Source organism: Thunnus albacares, chromosome 24, assembly GCF_914725855.1.
Source record: "Thunnus albacares chromosome 24, fThuAlb1.1, whole genome shotgun sequence".
Taxonomy (NCBI): domain Eukaryota; kingdom Metazoa; phylum Chordata; class Actinopteri; order Scombriformes; family Scombridae; genus Thunnus; species Thunnus albacares.
In genome coordinates this window covers 4,705,256-4,726,319 of record NC_058129.1, presented here as the reverse complement: position 1 = coordinate 4,726,319, position 21,064 = coordinate 4,705,256, and the positions used below count along the sequence as shown (strand labels likewise).

Below are 21,064 nucleotides of genomic sequence, written 5' to 3'. Positions count from 1 at the left end.
ACTTAAAACTGTTTTGTTATCTGCAAGTAACAGTATCAGCATCAGCAGGTGTATTATGTCATGGCTCTCCAACGCTTTCTTGCTAAACATTGACCTGTGAACCCCCTAATTCCTCAACTCAATGACAAGTCAAACAGACAGCACGTTTACGTGAGTGTGTGTCTAACCTTGTAAGTGGTACACTCTGGAGGTCATTGGGTCATAGCCTTGGAATGCCTGGAAAAACAGGTGATATCACTGCGAGACTGTGTGTGTGGTGAGATGTTGACAGTATAGGATGACAGAGTGACAGAGTAAGATGAAACCAAAAAGATATGAGATGAAGGAAAGCAAGTAGTAGTTGCTGTAAGTTTGCTATTTTTTCTCATATGATCTAAAGGTTGACACATTTATGAATTATTTTATGAGACTTTTAAACTTATGAGTGTCAGTTAGAAAATATACATCACCTCAGCCATTCCTCTAAAAAGTGCCTTGTTAAAGTGCATTTATATTTCTATACACAAGTCCTCATCCAGTATTTACCTAAAAGTAGCAGTACAAGCAGTGAAGGATAATGTAATTATAATACAAAATGAACTGCACAAAGACATTTGCACACTTTTTATTCCTTTAGTTACAATCATTACAGATGGAAACTGATCCTGTTATTGTCCTTCCCTCTCCACCAGATGAGCGAGAGCGTCCCAAAACTTTCTGTGAGCACCACAGAGACAGTGTACAGACCACCAGTCCAGAGGGACATCCTATACCAGGAGTGTTTGTACCTCAGTGTGATCCTAATGGAGCATATAGATCTCAACAGGTAAAATCTGGTTTAAATGTATGGAAGCATAATGTGTTTACTCTATCATTATGGTTATTCTAATTTTTGTGTATTTCAGTGTCATAGTTCCTCTGGACATTGTTGGTGTGTGGACAGTAACGGACAAGAGAGACCGGGAACTAGGACACCACCTGGTACAGCACCCAAAGACTGTGACAAACCAGGTGAGTCTGTTTTCTAATAGGCCAAGAGGTTAAACAGATAAGTATTGAGCTTAGGAAATCCAAGAATATCGAGAATGATATCAGTTAATCTGAGGTGGATAAACCAAAAGGTTAATGAGTGTTATGAATAAGCTGTAGGGACTTAAGAGAATACTTGAGGAGGCCAGCCAGATGGGATTTATAGTAGTACATGCAGGAGTTAGTATGGCTTTAAAAGGCCAACAGCAGCAGCAGCAGATAAGGTTTAGGGTTTAGAGATCTAGTGTGGAGAGAAATAGCAGGGGGCTCAGTATTGAACCATGTTGAACCTCAGTGCTGAAGATTTCTGCTGAAAACACCCCTGCACCACCCACAACAAGTTCAGCCAGTCCGGGAGCAGACAGTATGCCCTCAACCTCTTAAAAGCCTTTAAAAGTCAAAAAATGTAAAAGGTCTAAGAGGAGAATACTCCAACACTATAGCATCCATCAGCAAAAACAAGAGGTTTTGTAAGTTGACCACCTTATAAAACAAACTGCTTATGTGCTCATGTAGACTTCAAAGATGTGATTCTGCGAAAAGATATTTTTGTTAATAATGTTGTATTTACTAAATATCATAGCATAGGAGCAGCAGAAAGTATATGAGAAAGCATAATAACTCACTTCAATTTTGCTATAAACATCTACGTTTCCTAATAACATTTTTCTTACCCAGATGAACCAGAGCGTCCTAAAACTCACTGTGAGCACCACAGAGACAGGGCACAGAGCAGTCCAGAGGCATATCCTGGAGCCTTTGTACCTCAGTGTGATACTAATGGACAGTACATACAATTGCAGGTTAGCATCTGGTGACAGACTTATTTAACTGCGGGTTCAATATTACTTTAGTAACTTAAATAGAATTCTAAGCATAATACCTTAACAATCTGTAATTATTGCTTCAGTGCCACGGCTCCACTGGACATTGTTGGTGCGTGGACAATAGGGGGCAGGAGAGAGCAGGAACCAGGACTCCACCTGGCGCAACACCCACAGACTGTGACAAACCAGGTGAGGGGAAAAGTTTTGCTCAATGTGCTATTTTGTGTCTTGTATAACACGAAGGCTCCAGACAGATTAAGAAGAGACTTTACTAGCCAAACAAGGGTACATTAGATGGTGACTTGACCAATGAGAATAGTATCTGTACTCTGGAGTGACTATGTATTTACTAATATTTCCATTTGATGTATAAGTTTTTAAAAAAATGATCTTTAATTCTCAGATGTGCGTCCTAAAACTGACTGTGAGCAGCGCAGAGACAGCGTAAGGACCACCAGCCCAGGAGTATTTGTACCTCAGTGTGATGCTAATGGACAGTATACATCTCAACAGGTATTATTGTGATTGTTTATATATATGTGTATATATATATATGTGTATATATATATATATATATATATATATATATATTATAAATTAGATTTCCTGTACATCCTTACTCTTTATTGTTATGACTGTTACAATCATCATTATGTCTGTTCCAGTGCCATAGTTCCAGTGGACATTGTTGGTGTGTTGACAGCAGCGGGCAGGAGAGACCAGGAACCAGGACACCACCTGGTGCACAACCTAAAGACTGTGACAAACCAGGTGAGACTTGTGTTATACCACCTAAGACCACTTAGGCTTTGTTTCATATGAGTCCTAACTGTTACAGTGGCTTATACCAAGGTGGTTTTAACATGTAAACTAAGAAGCAGGAGTGCTGCATGGTAATGCATCATTTCACGGAGAGGGACACAAATATTCAGCAGCTTTCTAGATGAGTTGTAGGATGAGAATACTTCAAGAGTGAATGTACAAGTGGCTGACAGAATGCAGGATTTTTTCACAGTCAGAGATTAGGATTATTGAGAAAGAAGAACATTTTCTTACAGCTTGGTTGAGATGATGATGACAGACAGATGCACAGACTCCTGCCTCTGTCCGTGTGCCAGAAGAAGCAAAGGAAAGTTGAATATCATCAGCATAGAGTTGGTAGGACCAGATAAGGAGAGCAGTCCTAGTAGTCAGGAGACCTAACCAGCCAAAGACTTGCATATACAGTTTTGCCAATAACTTTTATGTGTTTTTCTTCAGATGAACCTCAGCGTCCTAAAACTCAATGTGAGCACCACAGAGACAACATACTGAATAGCAGTCCAGATGGATATCCTGTAGTTGGAGTCTTTGTACCTCAATGTGATGCAGATGGACAGTACATGTCTCAACAGGTAAGACTGTTATTTCTCTACATACAGAGGTAGATTCTTCATGTTGTTTTTTTTGTATTTTACTTGTTTTTATTTGTTGCTGTTCTTCTTCTTACTAATATTATTATTTTTATCATGTATTTTAGTGTCACGGTTCCACTGGACAGTGTTGGTGTGTGGACAGACGCGGTCAGGAGAGAGCAGGAACCAGGACTCCAGCTGGTGTAGCACGTGTAGACTGTGACAGACCAGGTGAGGTTCTTAATCACTGCTTGAGACACCAGGAGTTTCATAAATATGGATTCAGCCAATGATTTGTGAATCCAGTCTGTGTGAAATACAAAACTAAATAGACATGTTAATGAGACCTGAGCAAGATCTTTAGAACATCTGTAAACTTTAATTTGGTGTACTCGTAATATCCATACCACATATAATTTGATAATTAGTTGGGTGGGCAGCTATAGCAGTGGAGAATTTATTATGTGCATCATAAATTTAACATTTAATGCCCTTGTGGAAAAAAAAAATCTCTGTGATCTTCTCTCTTCCTCTCACTCACACTCTAACGTACACATAGAGGCTGTCCTATAAATCCAGGTCTTGCTATAAATTCCATTTATGACAGTCCGTACAAACATCTGAGGTGGTCATTTTCGTGGTAAGATGAGCTGCCAGCTGTTGCCAAGGCAACCAAACCAAAACAAGACAGGCTGCCCGACCAGCTGAGTGACAGCACAGTGTTACACCCAGCCTACAGAAGCTGCCCAGACACACACAAACACACATGTATGCACACTTTGTTACGTTGTTGGACCAGCTTGTGTTTAGGTGTTTGTTTAGATGAGTTAGATTTAAAAAGAGCACACAGTTTTGTTTCATTACCATCTTGACTCATATTTAGTCGCACTTATTCACATGCGGAAGCTGTCCAGGACAACCACAGTCTCTTTTTTTTTTGGTGTCCACTGCACTGAAGCCTTATTCAGAGATTTCTCAGTAATAGTTCATGATGAGGGAGGCAGAAGCATTTCCTGCTCAGTTTTGGTTTGGATTGAAACTCCACCGGTCCAAATCAGGAGCTAAGAAACAAAATGTGGATTATTTGTGCGGCTTTAACCCCATAATTAGACTATTTCAGTTGTATTTATGAATTAAATTTGTAACACATTTAGCAGTTTAGCACCCAAGTTAAACTCTTAAATGTGTGCGCTGGTCACAATTAGTCTGTATTTAAGTGTACCCACATGAATAAGATAACTAACTGCCAGCCTCTGGATTAAAATATCATCAATTTAGTGGACAATCCACATGCTTCTGATTTCTGGAAAGGACGTCAGAGACACTTGAACCACTAAACTCAAAAAGCCATGCGGTTTAAGAGTAAATAGTAGTAAAGCCAAGTGATTCATGTGACTGGATTCCGTCATGTTAACCACGTCTGCAATAAATACTGGTGGAAAAACTTATTACATGACATCAGTTTGATAGTCTAATTAATTATTCTTTGTTTCTCTTTACTTTTCTGATTTGTCACTATATTTCTGTTCTATTCTCACCCTCCTTTCAAATATTATTATGATCTCCCTCTTAATGCATAAACTGTACAATCCTACATTAGAAATTTACACGGCTAAATTAAGAGAGCAAGGGAGTCCAGTATAAACATTAGTGGAAGCCTAAAGTGGTTTCGGGTTTGGTTTTAAAGCTCTCCTATAAAGTGAGTTATTAAAGAGATTTTACAAGGTAAACAGTTTTGACAAAAGCAAGATGTGTGCGCCTCTTTAAACACAGGACCTCCCCACACCATTAATCAAGCACTCCACCTCTATCACTGTGATATAAACTCAGCCAGCTAGAAAACACCCCGAGAATGTAATAGAATAGATAATGACAAAGTACAACAGAGCAGAATCTGAAGTGTAGCATTATATTTAGCTTTAAGAACGGGTTGATTCATGTCCCCCCGCAGTCCCTGTGGCTCCGACCCAGCGCCCTGAGAGTGTGTGTGAACGATGGAGGGCCAGTTTGATTGAGCACTACGGTGGGAAACCAGAGCCACAACAATACGTGCCTCAGTGTGAGCCAGATGGACAATTCAGGTACACACACACACACACACACACAGAGTGGTTGAAATGGGTTTTAATGCTTTAATTACTAGAGAAAGGCTTCTTCAAATTCTGATTCTTCCGCCCTCTCAGTCCAGTCCAATGTTACGGGGAGACCACTTACTGTTGGTGTGTGGACCAGGATGGGCGGGAGGTTCCTGGCACCCGATCACATGATGTAGTCAAACCTGCATGTGAGTGTTTTCATGTTACTGTGAGTGTTACTGTATAGTGCTAGTCTTACTGCCACCAATCACGGCTGATTTATTTATTTATTTTTTTATTCCTTACAATTTTGTCTCAGGCCTTCCCTCAGTGGCTCCGCCCACTGTACGGCCATTGCCCCGCCCAGATGTGACCCCTCCCACAAACACTGATGTCACACTGCTGTACGCTCAGGGACAGAAAATAGGAGTGCTGCCTCTAAACGGGACCAGACTAGATGCAAGCCGCTCCAAAACACTACTGACTCTACATGTAAGATATGAATAGATATGTTACATATTTAGCTCTATAATAGCATAGAACAACTGTTTTACTGATGTGGCTGTAATCATGTCACCATATGTCATTATGTATATGTTGTGTGTATCCAGGGTTCCATAGTCGTTGGTTTATCATATGACTGCAAAGAGAACCAAGTCTATTGGACAGATTTGTCTGCAAGGACCATCAATAGAGCGTCAATGGAATCTGGAGCCGAGCCTGAGATACTCATTAACACCAGTAAGAACACACATACACACACACACACACACACACACTGTCCTGGCCTTCGTTTCTATAATAAATGTTGCATTATGTTTTAATGATTTCTATACTTCCTGCAGATCTGGTCAGTCCAGAGGGTTTGGCGGTGGACGTCAAACGCAGGTTGATGTTCTGGGTCGACTCGAACCCAGACGTGATCGAAACCGCCAACCTGGACGGCAGCGGGAGGAGGACGCTGTTTGATGCAGACTTGGTCAACCCCCGAGCCATCATAGTGGTCTCTTCCACCGGGTAAAGCCCCTCCGTTCATCTAACCGCTTCTCTTTCTGTCTTTCTTTTCTCTGCCTTTTTATTGCTTACTTAAGTGGGAAAAAAAGCCTGAAATTTCACCCTCAGAAAACTCATTCAGCTCACCACTTCTAAAGGCTCGGGACAGTTTAATCTGGATTTTACAAGCACGTACAAATCTCTTCCCTGAGCAAGAACCAAGACAAGCGCCCACACACTGTCTTCACGATCAAGTGTAATATCCTGGAGGTGCTTCACTGAGGCAGAATGAGATGCAGACTTCACTGTACCCACAGTCATTTTGCATCTAAAGAAGACACAGATGTTTAGCACGACCATGAAATCAAACTCAGTTAAGTCCTCAGTCAGGCAATGAGTCAACACAGCCTGTATCTAATTTATCAGCACAGTGCAGCCAATCTGCAGAGAGGATCCTTGTTGAGTCTGCTTTCTAGACCGGGGGGGATTGTGACATAACATGACTTCATCAGTATGAGACGGGCGATTGTAGGAAAATCATTGGGATTTGGATTTTAGGGTGGAGTGGCCCTTTAATAACGTATGTTTAATCATACTTTCATATAAGTGACTTTTAGTGCTTTCTCTGTGGGTGTTACACTGAACGAAGCCAAGAAAACTATACAGGATTTACTGATGCTATTAATCCTGGACAGACACAAACACACACACACACACACACACACACACACGCATGCGCGCAACGAAAGCATGAGGCCATCATCAGTCAACTCTCCAGGACTAACATCTGCTTTTCATCATCGCAACTAATCACATAATCAACAGGTATGTGTGTGTATGTGTGTTAATGTGGTTGATACAAAAAGATTAAACACAGCATCAATATCCCAAATCATAAAACCTCAAAATGTGTGTTTCACATTATTGGTTTGACAGTTTATTTTCTGACTGAAAGCCATGTGTGTGTGTGTTTGTACGTGTTCTGACAAAAAGCCAAGTCCTAAAGGTAATTACGGCTTTACACGGGTACGCTGATGATGAAGCATGTGCTCTGTGATTTCTGAGTCTGCACATGTAGCCCTTACACACACACACACTCACACACACTCACAGAAACATAACCAAACACAGCGAAGCAGACACACTGAAATTATGTGCACACACATTATGACAACATGTACACGTGTATGACCATCTCATACATGAACATCTGCTCACCCATACCTTCAACAAATTGATTAAGACCCGTAAACACAGTGTGTGTGTGTGTGTGTGTAAGCTGATTGCTCATGTGGTGTGTATTACCTGTAGTTCCCCATGGACTGCCCACATGTACACCATCATCTACAAAAACAGCGTGGCGTCATAACACACACTCTGCCTAAAGCTCTGTTATGATCCTGCTGAGCACATTAATGACACAAACAATAAAATATGATTTGATGCATCATAAAGACACATCAATGAGAAATACGAAGGAACCAGCTGGAAATTAGAAAAATATGCCTATTTGTGTCCATATTTCTGATGTATCCAGATAAAACGCTTCCAAAAAAATGCACCGAGGGGAGCCGGGGTCAAAGGTGGCACGTTGCTCAGAGTAACCTGACCGTGACCTCATCAGCATGAGACAGCCGGTCCCTGGAGCCCCGCGCTCTTGTACCTCGACGTACCTGGTCATGTGTCTGTGTGTGGTTGTGAGCACGCTCGTGTGCAGTTTTCCCTCTTGTCTCATTATATTAACCAGATCTCAAAACACGTCGCTGACATTCTCACAGTAGAAGAAATAAAGTATAAATCCGTCTGGGATAATTGAATATGAGTGCACAAGTACAGTCCTACAGTTTCCAAAAACAACCACTCTAAAGTAAATCATTTGCATGATAGAGTTTGAGTGAAATAAGCTCTATAATGCGTCGTGTCTGTCTCTCTCTGCAGCACTCTGTACTGGACAGACTGGAACCGAGAGGCTCCTAAGATTGAAAGTTCGTCAGTGGACGGTCAGAACCGCAGAGTGGTGGTGTCCGATGGGATCGGTTTGCCAAATGCTTTAACGTACGACTCTTCTTCTGGACAGATCTGCTGGGCTGACGCAGGTAAACTACTACTATACTACTACTACCTCTGTTGATGGCTAGTGGTCATCTATAAGGGTGTCATTCCCACTGGAGACGGGGGGAGACATGTCCCCCCTTCACTTTTAGAGTTTCAGTTTGATTTACTCTCTAAGACTTCTCTAAACACTGTCCTCTGACTGTTCAGCTGCCAAAATCCAGCTGAGAGGAGTCTGAGTTGATACAACAATAATCTTAACGGTCGGCGCCAAGTGATATGCAGACTTTTTTTGCCCTGGGTTTCATCTTTCAGGCTGCGTCGTCCTAACTTACCTAGTAAGCAGGCTGAGAGGAAGACTGCAGAAGGCTAAAGGAGTACCTCCACCTCCTCTGCATGTTTGAAAAAAAAGTGTTTTTATTAACAGATATGGAGCCTTCAAATCTTGTTTGCACAAGTTATTATCTCTGAACACACTATCTTGGGTGAACAAGATAAAAAAATATCATCTTTCAGGACTTCAGGGGCTCAAACAGTTAATGCTTCCCTAAAAGAAACTAGAATCTCATTCTGGTGCTAAAATAACTTTTATTACTCTTAACAGTGGTAGCAGCTGTGCTCATGTTACATCCTCTCAACTCAACTTAAACATACAATGGAGGCCCAACAAACTCTATATCTAAAGAGCAACATGCTAAAGATAATTTATTTTTCTCCCATCTTCTTCTTTTCTTCTGTACGTCAGGTACAAAGCGTTTAGAGTGTATATTCCCGGATGGTTCAGGTCGAAAAGTGATCCACGCCACCCTCAACTACCCGTTCAGCATGGTCTACTACAGGAACCACTTCTATTACACTGACTGGAGGAGGTACGCGTCTTTATTCATCTTTCTGTTTGTTTGACTACAATCTGGCCCTTGTCATTTTATTGTTTTATTCACTACTGATCACTAATCAATGAGCTGATCAGCATGAAGCCATACGGTCCATCCTCAGTGTCTCTCTCTGTGTCCTCATAGGGACGGCGTGATCGCAGTAAGCAAAGACAGCAGTCAGTTCACCGACGAATACCTGCCTGACCAGCGCTCTCACCTCTACGGCATCGCCATAGCAACATCCCACTGTCTATCAGGTGAGTCCGTGTCATGACAACAGGCAGCCATAATCTCTGTAGTGTTGTAAACAGAAGTGCTTTTTCAAATTTTAATCAATGGTTCGATGTATTATTTATTGATTTAATGTGGTTGCTTTGCTGTTTTATATAAACACACACACCACACACACATGCTTTGTTCAGACATGTCCTTTTGGCTCTGTATAGTAACATCTAAACAAACACACACACTGACTTCAAGATGTCGCAGACAGTGAGCTCATTGGTTTGTGTGCAGTGATGTCATCACGTCAGTCAACTCCTACCAGATGTCACCTTAACCCTGAAGGCTGCATTTACACTGAGATAACAACATCCCAGTGAAGGGTTAACTGTGTGTTCTAAGTTATTGTTTTTTAATATCAGAAATTTTCAAATAATGCAACAATTTCCTCAAACACTAGTTGATGTATTGTCATTTATTTTTCTGTCCAACCAAAAGTCAAAACTCATAACTGAGCAAAGTTCAGTTCACAGTGAAAGAAAAAAGTTTAAAAAAAAAAAAGCAACAACTCCTCACACTGGAGAAAAGTGAAACAGCATTTTGGGATTTTTAACTTTGAAAAATTACTTAAACAATGAATGTGTCATCTGAATTGTTGCCAATTAACATTCTGTCAAACAACAAATTGAATTGTTTAAATTCTAAATCATTTCAGTAAACCAGTCTAGTTGACACAACAGCATGTTTGAGTTTCTCGGACCCCAGAGATTTTATGTGATCCATTAGACACTAATAACAACTTCAACAGATTATTGGATGTGTTAACAGGCCTGATTACAGCAATGAGGAGCTGAATGTTAAAAAACTGATTTTTTTTTTTCAGGTGATGTAAACACATCATGAAGAAACCCAGTTTTGTGTTTCATCACCCTGTACACAGAAAACAGTCATCACACAGCTGGCTTAGACCCTCGACTCCACACCCACACTTCTTCTTTGTGTGTGTGTGTGTGTGTGTGTGTGTGTGTGTGTGTGTGTGTGTGTGTGTGTGTGTGTGTGGTGACTCACATACACTCATGAAATAGGCACAAGCAGAATGATTACACAGCTGTCTGCGACCCTCTTCTTGTGACCTGTGTGTGTGTGTGTGTACATGAGACCAAAGAAGAATGATTACACAGCTGTGTAAGACCCTCTACCTGTATTTTGTGTGTGTGTGTGTGTGTCATGTTTGATGTGTTGATGTCTGCAGATGGCTTCAAGTCCCTCTAAAGCCTTGTGTTAAACACCTTTAAAGTACAAAGTAGCTCACTAAACACAGGATAATCCCTAAAGTAGTACCTTGTCATTGTCAAAGCTGCACACACATCTGCAGAGTGTGTCAAATCTGGTCGTGATAGAAGAGTTCAGAAGTCACGCAAAACACAATGCAGTTTGCGCGTACTGTATATATGTCTTCCTCTCAAAAGGTCCGAATGATGACGCTAGTGTGCGTCGCTCCAAACATCCTCTTACACTCTCTAAAGCCTCAGACTACATAACAGCCGCTTGCTTCAAAGATGTCGATGTGTGGTGTAATTCTGACCATGATGACAGCTCTAAAACACACTTGTTAAGGGTTTGGGAGCTGGTTGTAAGAGGCTTAAAAGCTGTTATTGTTGAATACATGAACACACACACACACACACACACACACACACACACGCACACACATGCTCTTTACGGAGATAATTCTCAGTCACCACAAGTTGTTAAGTGCAGGGCTTTGTTCAGGATGCAGGGTCTCTTTCATTAGGCTGCAGCACTAAAGCTCTCATCTTGTCACATTTGGATTCACACAGGAAGTGAAAATCAGACCTTTTTAACTCCTCATTTCCACCCGTAGAGGAAAAACAGGAGGTTTTTACTTTCACAAGGGGACGAAATATGCGTAACAAAGTGATAAAAACGTACCATTTGTCTAATTAAGTTTGCGATTTCTGTGTCGCAGGGAGCCACTAACGACGGACTGGCAGCCGCAGGGTCCTTTTGGTGCTAAAAGTTCTGGGGCAACTCCTGAACAGAGGGCAGGACCACCCTAACAAACTTCCTCTCCAGTGTCCCTCAGAAGAAAAGGACACTCACAAGGGAGCAAGATGACTTCCTGTCGCCAGAACGGCCGACAGAGCAAATTTACATCCCCTCCACCCACCCACCACCCACCCCCATTATCTCACCTTAAAGATATAACCCCCAAAATAAATGTTTTGTAAATTTGTTTTATACCTCATTTTTAGTTTTTTTTCTACTGTATTTTTGTACGTGAGTTGTTTTTTTTTTTTTTTTTTGGTTTTCTATCAATCGATTAAAGCTACCGAACAATGAAATCAGATTTTTAAAATGTATGTGAGTGTAGGTTTTTCTGTTCCTTAAAGCCAAAGAAGAATGACACGAAGAGCTTTAAGACGTTGAAACGTTCGAGCCAAAGTCCTGTTGTGAAACTGAGCATCAGCTTTTCGGTCAGCTGGCCACAGCGGCTTTTAAATTCTGTGTCACCAGTCTAATTATATAGCGTACAGAATGGTGTCTGAACAGAAATAAATACAGCTTGACTTTTTGGGAAATTACACTTATTCACTCTCCTGCTGAGAGCTACATGAGAAGATTGATACCACTCTCATATGAAAAGTCTGACACAATCAATACTGAAGACATTCACGTCTGTTCACTGATCATTGTTTACTGGATTAGAAATAGAATCTACAGAACATACTCAGAAACCTGTTGTTGTTCTTACACACTCTATGAAATCTAAGTGGAATATCACTGCCATTGTTGCATGTCTGAAAGTTTTTGTAATCAGGTTACTGTAATCAGATTGTGTGATAATCTGTCTCCCTCAGCCCTGTGAGCCACAGTCAGACCACAGCAACTACAGACCTGCTACATTTCTCTGCACTACTAATCTGGATTTCACACATGACGGAAATGACGTTATTCTTTTTTTTTTTTTTTTGCCAAATACTTTCACTACTACTACTTTTCAAATCTTTATCTTTTTATAAGATGTGATATTTATAACAATAAAAATGTGATTTGGTACTTGACAGATTGTTTTGGAGGTTATTGCTCAACAGGAAAATGACATCCAGACATCCGCAATAGAGGAAGAACAAGAGCCAAACTCAGTTCAACTGCATGTATGTATTTCCTAATACAGCATCAATTCATATTCCATTTCAAACTAATCTTTTCTTTCAGCTGAAAAACAAAAAGGTACAAATATAACTGTCAGTTTCAATATTTCAGGAGCTTCTTTGTGGTTTCTATTGAGGGAGATGATGGCAACCAGGAGTTTATCAGAAGGTTCAACCTCAGACTCTGAAAAAATGAATGATTTAACATGTGATTGAAAATTAGTACCTCAATACAAACTGTTCAGCAACTATTGTAACATGGCTAGAAACATAATAGTGTACATTTGATAAGGTTGGTATCAACTTAACCTAAGCTTCTGTACAAAAATTTTAAAAAGCTACTGAAAACCTGGCATTCACTCATATTTGCGTCAAATTCCCAACTTGAGCACAGTCTGATCTCATGCAACAACAGAAAAACAAACTCATTTCTGTCCCGACTCGAACTTAAACAGGCGTCTTCTCCAAAATCAAATTAAAACTCCCGCGGTTCAGTCCATCCCTTCCTCCGGCACTCCTCTTCGTCCTCGCTCTCATCTGCCGACCTTGCCCAGCCTGTGGTCGGTCTTGGGGTCGGCTATGATGGCCTGAACGGCTACGATGGCCTCGTTGATCTTAGTCTGGAGCTCCCTCAGCTCCTCGATGTGCAGCAGACGGAGGATCTGGGCCGCTTCGTTCAGAGTTGCATCTGAGCGGAGAGGACAGAGTGAACATTTATTTTACTTTGCCATAGATGATTAACTTTTATTGGATACATGTGTGTTGCTCCGCGCCGCAGCTCGCTGGGAGATTTCCGATCACAGTGCTGCCCGGCTGAGTGTATGTCCTTGCACCGATACATCAACGTGTGTCAAAAAATCCAAACAAACCCTGCTGCATCAGTTTGCCTTTTCTTTACTTTCTACAGTGTGATGTCAGGAAAAAAAGCAGCACTCACCTCCAGTATCGAAACCCAAGATGTGTTTGTCTAAAGCTACTGGAACACCCTGGAACAAAGAAGAAAATATTTACAATTGAGAAAGAATCCCAAACTTTCCCTGATTTGAATCACTTAACTGCAGTTTTACCAGAAGATTTCTAATACATAACATGTGCACATGTGTATCTTCAGCTTACCTCTCTGTTCTGGCTGGCTTTAGTGATGGCTTCTGGAGAAAGTCTGTCTTGGATGAGAATACGAATAGCCTGACAGGAGCAGACCCACTGATTAGCAATTTTCTTCTTAAATAAGTAAACTTCACATAATATAAAGTATATAAACAGTCTGAGTCGTGAAGCTGAGACATACAAGTTACAGAAATGTTAAATCAAAGAGAAAATATCTCGATACCCACATACAGTATGTACACACTCTCACCTTGAGCATAACCAGGTAGTCGTCGTGCCGTTGTATCTTGAGGATGTTAGACAGAGCCATCACTCCTGCTTTGAAATCTGGCGAGTTACCTGAAAAAACACACATCGTGTTATAATTGCCTCCTTCGTCTGAAATGAAGAGATCAAAAAAGAAGAGAGAGAAGAAAGAATGTGAGGAAGACAAAGTGCAAGGACGAGCAAGAGAAGCGGGGTGGTGTTTCTACTCACTGTCAAGGTTGACGAGAGGATCCACTGCTTTGTCGCTGTTGCCGGAGGCTGCCAGCGGCTGACAGTTCTTATACTTATCCACTGAGGAGAGACAGGTTTTTGGTCAGAAATGACAGTTTTGGCTCTGCAGGCAAAGTTTCTGTTATAACTCTGAAAACAAACTGTAGGACTGGTGAGCTGACATCACCAGAACACGTTATAGCTTTTATAACGTCTCCATCTACTGGTCATCATCAGTATTTCAAGAGACGTTATTATCACTAGTTTGGAGTCCTGACAAAATACTCTGGTATCAAAGCTGCAATTTTCACAACAGATGCACGTGTGCTGACATCATACCATTGTCTCCGTATTCATATCGTACAGCCAGGCCCAGTAACCAGTCTACAGCCTCCTGCTTCTCCTGAACTCCAAACGGACAGTTCACATCCTGCAGGTACTGCACACAGGAAAAGGGAAGTTCAAACACAACTCATGCACGTGCAGATATTTCCACAACAATAGTACAGATGTCTGGTAGCAGCAGATATGAGATTTCTATTTATAAATACCATTCAGGTCAGCTTTAAGGTGGTTTGCTAACATTTCACTGACTGACATTGAACGTGGCAGTGTGCTGGTGTCACCTTCTGGTAGGCTTTGGGCCAGTCTGAGCTGGGGATGTTCCTCAGGTTGCCTCTGTCCTCTATCTTATAGTGTCGAATCTTCTGGTCTTCCAGCCACACAATGCAGTTCCTAAACTGTGTCTCATCTGAGCAGAGAGGAGACAGATACACATGAGTAGATTACTGGACAAATATTATCTCAGCAGCTAAATGCAATGGTCTGACATCATATAATACAAACATCTACACAAATAAATACAATTGATCTCTGTCATTCAGCTACTTATGGCAGGATGCAAGTTGTTTGCATTTGAGTCTGTGTGAACCATTTTAATTCAATGCTTTGACTGTCTTAAACTGACATTTACAGAAATTAGCCTGAATTCTGACTGGATATATGCAAATAAAATGCCATTTTTCATATTTTGATGTACTTGCTTGCTAAATTGCATCTTTTCAATTTTAGTTGACATATGTTGGAATTTAATTGTAAACATAAGGAGCAAAACTGAGCGTTTACTTCAAATTAGCAATGCCGAAAAAAAGTGTGGTGTGCTAAGAGGTTGTAAGTGATTTTGTGTAGTCTTTTAACAAACAGACACGTTTGTCAGCAATAAAAACACCACGAAACTACTATATTTAAGTGGACTTTGGCGCTGCGTAGTCTCCTTCCACGTTAGCCGGCTCCACGTTTAACTCCACTCACCAACTCAAGAGCTCCTTAACGAGTTTCTTCTTACCTGTGCAGTCAAATCCGTTGGGATTATGATAATCTAGAGCTGTCAACTTCCTCCGAAACATTTCAACGTGTGTTTTGGTGTGCAAACGACAGCTTTCTTGAGCTAACAAGTAAGCTAGCTTAGCTGGTTTCTTCTGCTAGCTCAGCTGTCAGTGTGTGGCACTGCGCATGTGCGGGACAGGCTTCAACTTCCTGTTCCAACTATCAACATTAATTTCTCTTCACTGAGCACACAACAGTACTAATATAACCAGACAGCTTGTTTCTACCACTTCTATTTAATACATGCTGCTGTTTTCCGGCTTCAAAGGCCAGATTTTATCTGATGTAACATTCCTGCAGCTCTCATGGAAGTGTTGGAAATCAGCTGCTGTAATTGAAAGAGCTGATCTGATGATACTTAAAATTACTCAACAGGATTCCCAGAGTACTTTCAATTTACTGCATTACACATGTTTACGCAGACTTCATATTTTGACTGAAAAGAATATTTAATGTAACTTGGGACTGCCTTGAGCCTGAAAAAAGGCGAGCTTCCCCCCCAGTATAAATGCTACTCCATGCACAGAAAAAAATGTGACAAATTAAGAATCAATTTCCACAACCATCTCACACAGTATGATACACAGGAAGAGGCGGAATCATTGGAAAAAATGACAACTTTATTACACTTCACGTTTTAGAAAATGAGGCAAAAACCATCAAAGAGGATGCATAAGAAAAAAAAAAAAAACTAACAACAAAACCAAACTTCAGTTCACATGTGTTGGTTTAAGTATGTATGTTGGTGTGTGTGTGTGTATGTTTAAAAGGGCCTCATGCGTGTGCTAAGGGGCGGGGCTCTGTTAGGTGGTGTGATAGCGATATCTAGATAGTCTCCAATCTGGAAGCGCTGGGACTGCAGTGTCATGGAGTCGTCGGCACCCTTCCTGCCGGATATAGTGCTGCCGATGTCTTTCAACCTGAAGGAGAAGAAAGGAACATGTTTAAATATGTGGTGCACACACATTCACCGGTCCATTCACCAGTCCTGTGGTACCAACCTGTACACTTTCCCCCGGGGGTCGGGGTAGACGATGGCAAAGCTGAAGTGGGTCCCCTTTTTCCTGGCCTCTGGATACACTTCCTTCACTAGGCTGGTAAGCTCCTTCAGAGTAGCATCCATCCTGAACACACACATACACACACACACACACATACACACAGAATCAGAACCTACATTCACATCAAATATTACTTCTACAAGCACTTATAATATATATGTCTTTATACTAAAGACAACCAAGAAATAAAGTGAAATGTTGGTGATCTCACCATGTGTATATCTGCAGTTCACTAGAGGGAACGTTGCCACGGGCAAATTCATCTGCTCTGTGGTGTCGGCCACTGTTGGTGGTGAATACTCGCAGCAGAAGGGGGCATGTCTGCAGCACAAATAGCATCAAACACAAGAATATAGAGAAAAAATGAACAAGACCAAACAGCAACAAATACAGATGTTGAACAGCATCTTATTGTTGCTTTAAAATCCAATCCTATTAACATCAGAATCATCTTTATTGTCCGAGTATGTTTACACATACAAGGAATTTGACTCTGGTTTAATGGCTCTCAATGTACAAAATAACACAACAATCTTCAGAAATGTACACAAGGAATGACTGTATACAGGTGAAAGTGTTTCGGTGAACTGTGAACAGGATACAAATAGTGCAAAGAAGTGAAGAGTGCACTGAGTGCTGAGATAAATATTACATGGTAAAAACAGTGACATGTTACTTTATACTTATATAGTAGATATACAGTAATGAGTGAAATGTATAGCACATAAATAAATATGTATAAATTGTAAGTGGTATTATAGTATCAGAACGCATTAACATGAAAGCCTTTTTACACGCAGACATACAAATAAATGAGATACATCCACACTGCATATTTTTAATGTTTTACTTGTTGACTTGCTGTGGTATCAGGCTTGACAGTGGTGGAGTGTTGAGCGTTCACTGCCATCTAGCGGCCAAACCGAATAATTACAATTTAATATTTTTTATTGCAAATATACTGCAAATATATTGCACCGAGCCCATACATAAAACAAATGAAAATGCAAGTGCAATGTTAAAGAAATAATTTCATATATAAATAAGTAAAATGCAGATAAAAGATGTAAGCTCATATAAAGCAGATGAAATTTAAGTAAAAGAAACCACATGAACACATAAGATGCAAATAACAGACTAGAGACTAGCAGCACTGGAAACTAAGTGCTGCTTTGAATTGTTTACACGCCGAATTTACACGGTTTAGTTTCATAAAAAGACCAACTTCAACCAGCTATATTATGTGGTTTTAGCTACTCATATACATGTAAACATTAAAATTGCACTTTTCCAACAGAGTGTGCTCATACAGCAGACTATGGTGGGATTGTTAAGTCTAACTTTTGTTTAAGTTAAGTAATAACTTCATTTCATGGCAACATATTACCAAATGCTCTGAGTAGCTTCTAGTACGATTATAACCTACCTCTTCATTCTGGCTTTAGATTTAGAATGATTTACAGACATTATTTACTTTATTTATTCACTTATTTTATTGCATTCATGTTGCAAAGCTTTATTTGATCTCTTACGTTATTATTATTATTATTATATATTTTCTTTTCTTTGTTTTGTTTTTTAATCTATTTTATCTAGCCTTTATTTAGTTTTCATTTCACTCAATTTTATTATTATTATTATTACTTTTAAATCTATTTGTTTGCTCTAATCTGTATGAAAGGTGCTATACAAATAAAGTTTGACTGATTGATGGTTAGCTGGCTCGCTAGCACTAAGCTAACGTTACTTCACGTCGTTCCTTTGTTTCATGTTAACTGCAAATTACCAACAGCAGCTGCATAAAAACAACTGAAATCACTAAAACTGAGCTAACAGTGTTTCGAATAACATTTCTGGGTTTCTCCTAAAAACAGAAATTAGTGTGCAAGCTGTTAGCAAACCAGGTTAGCTTCGTGCTAACAGGTAAACAGAGTTAAACCAGGCTGTGAGGAAAACGTCCCGCTCTCTACCTTTTCTCGGTCAATGGGCTTCTCTGGCTCCTTCTTAATTTCTTCCTGTGTGATCCGCGATTCAAGAGCCATTGTTATTTTTTAGTAATGTATGAAAGCACTTAGGTAGCAGCTCCCACCACCTTGCTTGGATATTTTATCGTAACAGGCTGCAGCACAAAGTGAGACAGTTTCCGTTTCCTTTTCTCTAACTTCGCGGCATTTATCGCCCCCTGCTGCTTCGGAGTGACTATGCATTTATTTTCCACATAGACAGCAACTCATTTACTAATGAAATGTATTTATCATTTGATACATTGATTTCTTTGCTTTCCCGTACTAATCAATATAACCCACCTAACTATGATGGAAATTTCCTTTTTAATTTAACTAACTGTTTCGATGGACTACCTCATTGATTGCCTCTTGCAATCTCCTCATAGGTTTTATTTATTCTTCTCGTGAAGAAGCCCTCATCATCTGCAAAAAAAAGTTTAGCACTAAGGAAAATTAACCATTTAACAACTGTAAAGGACAAATCCCACTGCTCTGTTGCATCTGTTCTCCGTCACATACTGATTTGAGAGCTATCATCACGTCACGACTTGTTTTGTTCGTACAAACAGAAAATATTTGAAAAATTACAATGTTTTCAAGTATTAAAAACAACTCTGCGATCATCAGTTCCTCAAAGCAGGAACTGCCACACAAATAATGTGTGCCATAATGAGCCATAAATCTGCTGTTAGGCAAATTCCTCAAAATCCTCATGACTGTGCAAAACCTGTCTGTCTTCTTTTTTATTGTTTCTGCATGAATGTACAAGAGCAAAACTATGTTTTGTAAATATCAAATCAAGTCTCAATCCCTTTAAAGAGTCAAATGATTAAAATGAAAAACAGTGGAACATTAAAAATATTTTGCCTTACATTTTCATTTCATTTCCTGAAAAAACAATATCTGGTTCATTTTTAGTAATTTATTTTAATATCATAACCTTTTGAATGTTCTGCCCTTTTAAAACTATGTAGCTATAGATGTTGGTGGTCCTGATTTTACATCTGGAATGAGATGAAACATCCCAGCAAAATCTGCAAACTCCAGAAATCACCAAAACGTCCTGCAGTGCTCGTACAGACTTGAGTGGCTGATCCAGGATCAGTCAGCCAAGTCCACCTACAGAACCGCGACGTGCTATTCAGTCACATGCTGCTCTCCCCCTCACTCATTACAGTCTGTGTGTGTGTGTGAGTCTGTGTGTGTGTGTGTGTGACCAACATGTGTACCATATATATGTGAGCGTCGTACAGTGTGTGTTGAATGTCTGCAGTGTGTGTTTTGTGTGTGTGTACCCTGACACTGGCCCCCTCTGTTCTCCCGCTGGCTGGCTGATCAGGAGCTACTCTAACAATCAGCTCTATTTTACCTCTCTCTCTCTCTCTCTTTCTCCCTACTCATTCATTTTGTGTGACCCCCCCACCCCCCCCTCTCTGTTCACCCCACCACCACCTCTCATCAGAATGGATGGCATAGACCAGCTTGAAACAATCTGCCAGCCCCGTCCTGGCCGAAAGATCAAACAGTGGTTCTTTGAGTCGGGTCCTGACACTGATATCCATTCATTGATATGCATCAGGAATAAGTGTCGCTGTTATTCCCCTAATGACTCCATTAGAATCACTGACGCCCTCTCTGTCTCAAGTCAACCCAGGACGTTTTCTCGCCCTTTGCAATCATCGCTGCTCATTTTCTAGGGTCGTGTTACATGTAGTGATGCAGAGGAGAATCTAAATTTAAAGGACGGGTTCACAATTTCTCAAGTCTGTCTTAAAATAACAGTCAGGTGACAAAATGAACATTGAAACAGCTTTTTCTTACTGTAATCATTCCTCCTGACCATTATAACATCTCCAAATGTGCTTACAGGACCACAGTCCTCGTTTTGAACTAAAATGTATTTGAAAGTTTATCTGAATCATAAATGAGGCTTCAGCAGTCTGAGTCCATCAAGTTAAGTGGATATCTTCCACACTTACAGTCTTTTTAGTAAAAAATTCACTCTTTGTGTCTCAATGGACAGTGTTTCCCTGTTGAGCTGCAGTAGAAGGGTCGTAAAAACAAGAAGGATGTTGACAGATATTGACTTGATTTGACTCATTTGGACGGCTGAAGTCTCATATTATCTTCAAATAAACTTTAAAATACATTTCCCCATTACTTACATTGTAAGTGAGGGGATCTCTTAATTAAGGATGAATGATTACAGGAAGGAAAACACGTGTCAGTGTTCATTTGGGCTCCTGACTGTTGTTTTAGGACAGACTTGAAAAACTGAACCCGTCCTTACCAGCAGCCCTTGCTTCATTACTCATGAAAACAAATAGACATGTGTAATGAAATCATAGTTCCTACACAAGAGTCAGAATACTTTTTCACTCATATACTACTGGTGCACAGTTTGT

The 21,064-nt window shown here is 40.3% G+C and overlaps 3 protein-coding genes across 10 annotated transcripts in view; 1 reads left to right on the top strand and 2 right to left on the bottom strand.

Moving 5' to 3' along the window:
- Positions 1-12,532, top strand: part of nid2a (nidogen 2a (osteonidogen)) — a 48,584-nt gene extending 36,052 nt beyond the window's left edge. For 4 of the 8 annotated variants that reach the window (XM_044345343.1, XM_044345344.1, XM_044345342.1 and 1 more), the window contains 17 exons: positions 672-805; positions 885-990; positions 1,687-1,811; positions 1,919-2,024; positions 2,239-2,348; positions 2,501-2,606; positions 3,096-3,229; positions 3,355-3,460; positions 5,181-5,310; positions 5,413-5,513; positions 5,624-5,796; positions 5,916-6,045; positions 6,150-6,321; positions 8,236-8,393; positions 9,095-9,218; positions 9,369-9,481; positions 11,437-12,532. In XM_044345343.1, the coding sequence (XP_044201278.1) occupies positions 672-805; positions 885-990; positions 1,687-1,811; positions 1,919-2,024; positions 2,239-2,348; positions 2,501-2,606; positions 3,096-3,229; positions 3,355-3,460; positions 5,181-5,310; positions 5,413-5,513; positions 5,624-5,796; positions 5,916-6,045; positions 6,150-6,321; positions 8,236-8,393; positions 9,095-9,218; positions 9,369-9,481; positions 11,437-11,447 (2,039 nt within the window). In that variant the 3' untranslated portion in view covers positions 11,448-12,532. The remainder of the gene's footprint in view (positions 1-671; positions 806-884; positions 991-1,686; positions 1,812-1,918; positions 2,025-2,238; positions 2,349-2,500; positions 2,607-3,095; positions 3,230-3,354; positions 3,461-5,180; positions 5,311-5,412; positions 5,514-5,623; positions 5,797-5,915; positions 6,046-6,149; positions 6,322-8,235; positions 8,394-9,094; positions 9,219-9,368; positions 9,482-11,436) is intronic. The other 4 variants (XM_044345348.1, XM_044345346.1, XM_044345345.1 and 1 more) reach the window with 3 other exon arrangements.
- A 78-nt stretch (positions 12,533-12,610) lies between these two features.
- On the bottom strand, positions 12,611-15,739 carry rtraf (RNA transcription, translation and transport factor). The gene is made up of 8 exons (XM_044345352.1): positions 15,552-15,739; positions 14,833-14,957; positions 14,546-14,645; positions 14,207-14,287; positions 13,980-14,068; positions 13,739-13,807; positions 13,560-13,608; positions 12,611-13,310 (listed from the first exon to the last, which is right to left on the bottom strand). The coding sequence occupies exons 1-8, from the start codon at positions 15,610-15,612 to the stop codon at positions 13,156-13,158; spliced, it is 729 nt and encodes a 242-aa protein (XP_044201287.1). The 5' UTR covers positions 15,613-15,739; the 3' UTR covers positions 12,611-13,155.
- Positions 15,740-16,191: 452 nt separating this feature from the next.
- sap18 (Sin3A-associated protein) lies at positions 16,192-18,808 on the bottom strand. Its single transcript, XM_044345353.1, has 4 exons — positions 18,624-18,808; positions 16,865-16,974; positions 16,594-16,716; positions 16,192-16,512 (listed from the first exon to the last, which is right to left on the bottom strand). Exons 1-4 carry the CDS (start codon positions 18,693-18,695, stop codon positions 16,356-16,358), a joined length of 462 nt encoding a protein of 153 aa, XP_044201288.1. The 5' UTR covers positions 18,696-18,808; the 3' UTR covers positions 16,192-16,355.
- Between the last annotated feature and the right edge of the window lie 2,256 nt (positions 18,809-21,064).

Bases quoted from the DNA above. Each gene is read 5' to 3' on its own strand.
- rtraf (XM_044345352.1), bottom strand. From the start codon at position 15,612: ATGTTTCGGAGGAAGTTGACAGCTCTAGATTATCATAATCCCAACGGA. The intron at 14,958-15,551 runs GTAAGAAGAAAC...CTCTCTGCTCAG, and splicing joins CAACGGATTTGACTGCACAG to ATGAGACACAGTTTAGGAAC. The intron at 13,609-13,738 runs GTAAGCTGAAGA...TCTTTGTTCCAG, and splicing joins AAGCCAGCCAGAACAGAGAG to GGTGTTCCAGTAGCTTTAGA.
- sap18 (XM_044345353.1), bottom strand. From the start codon at position 18,695: ATGGCTCTTGAATCGCGGATCACACAGGAAGAAATTAAGAAGGAGCCA. The intron at 16,975-18,623 runs GTAGAGAGCGGG...TTTGTGCTGCAG, and splicing joins AGCCCATTGACCGAGAAAAG to ACATGCCCCCTTCTGCTGCG. The intron at 16,513-16,593 runs GTTGGTACCACA...CTTCTCCTTCAG, and splicing joins CCCCGGGGGAAAGTGTACAG to GTTGAAAGACATCGGCAGCA.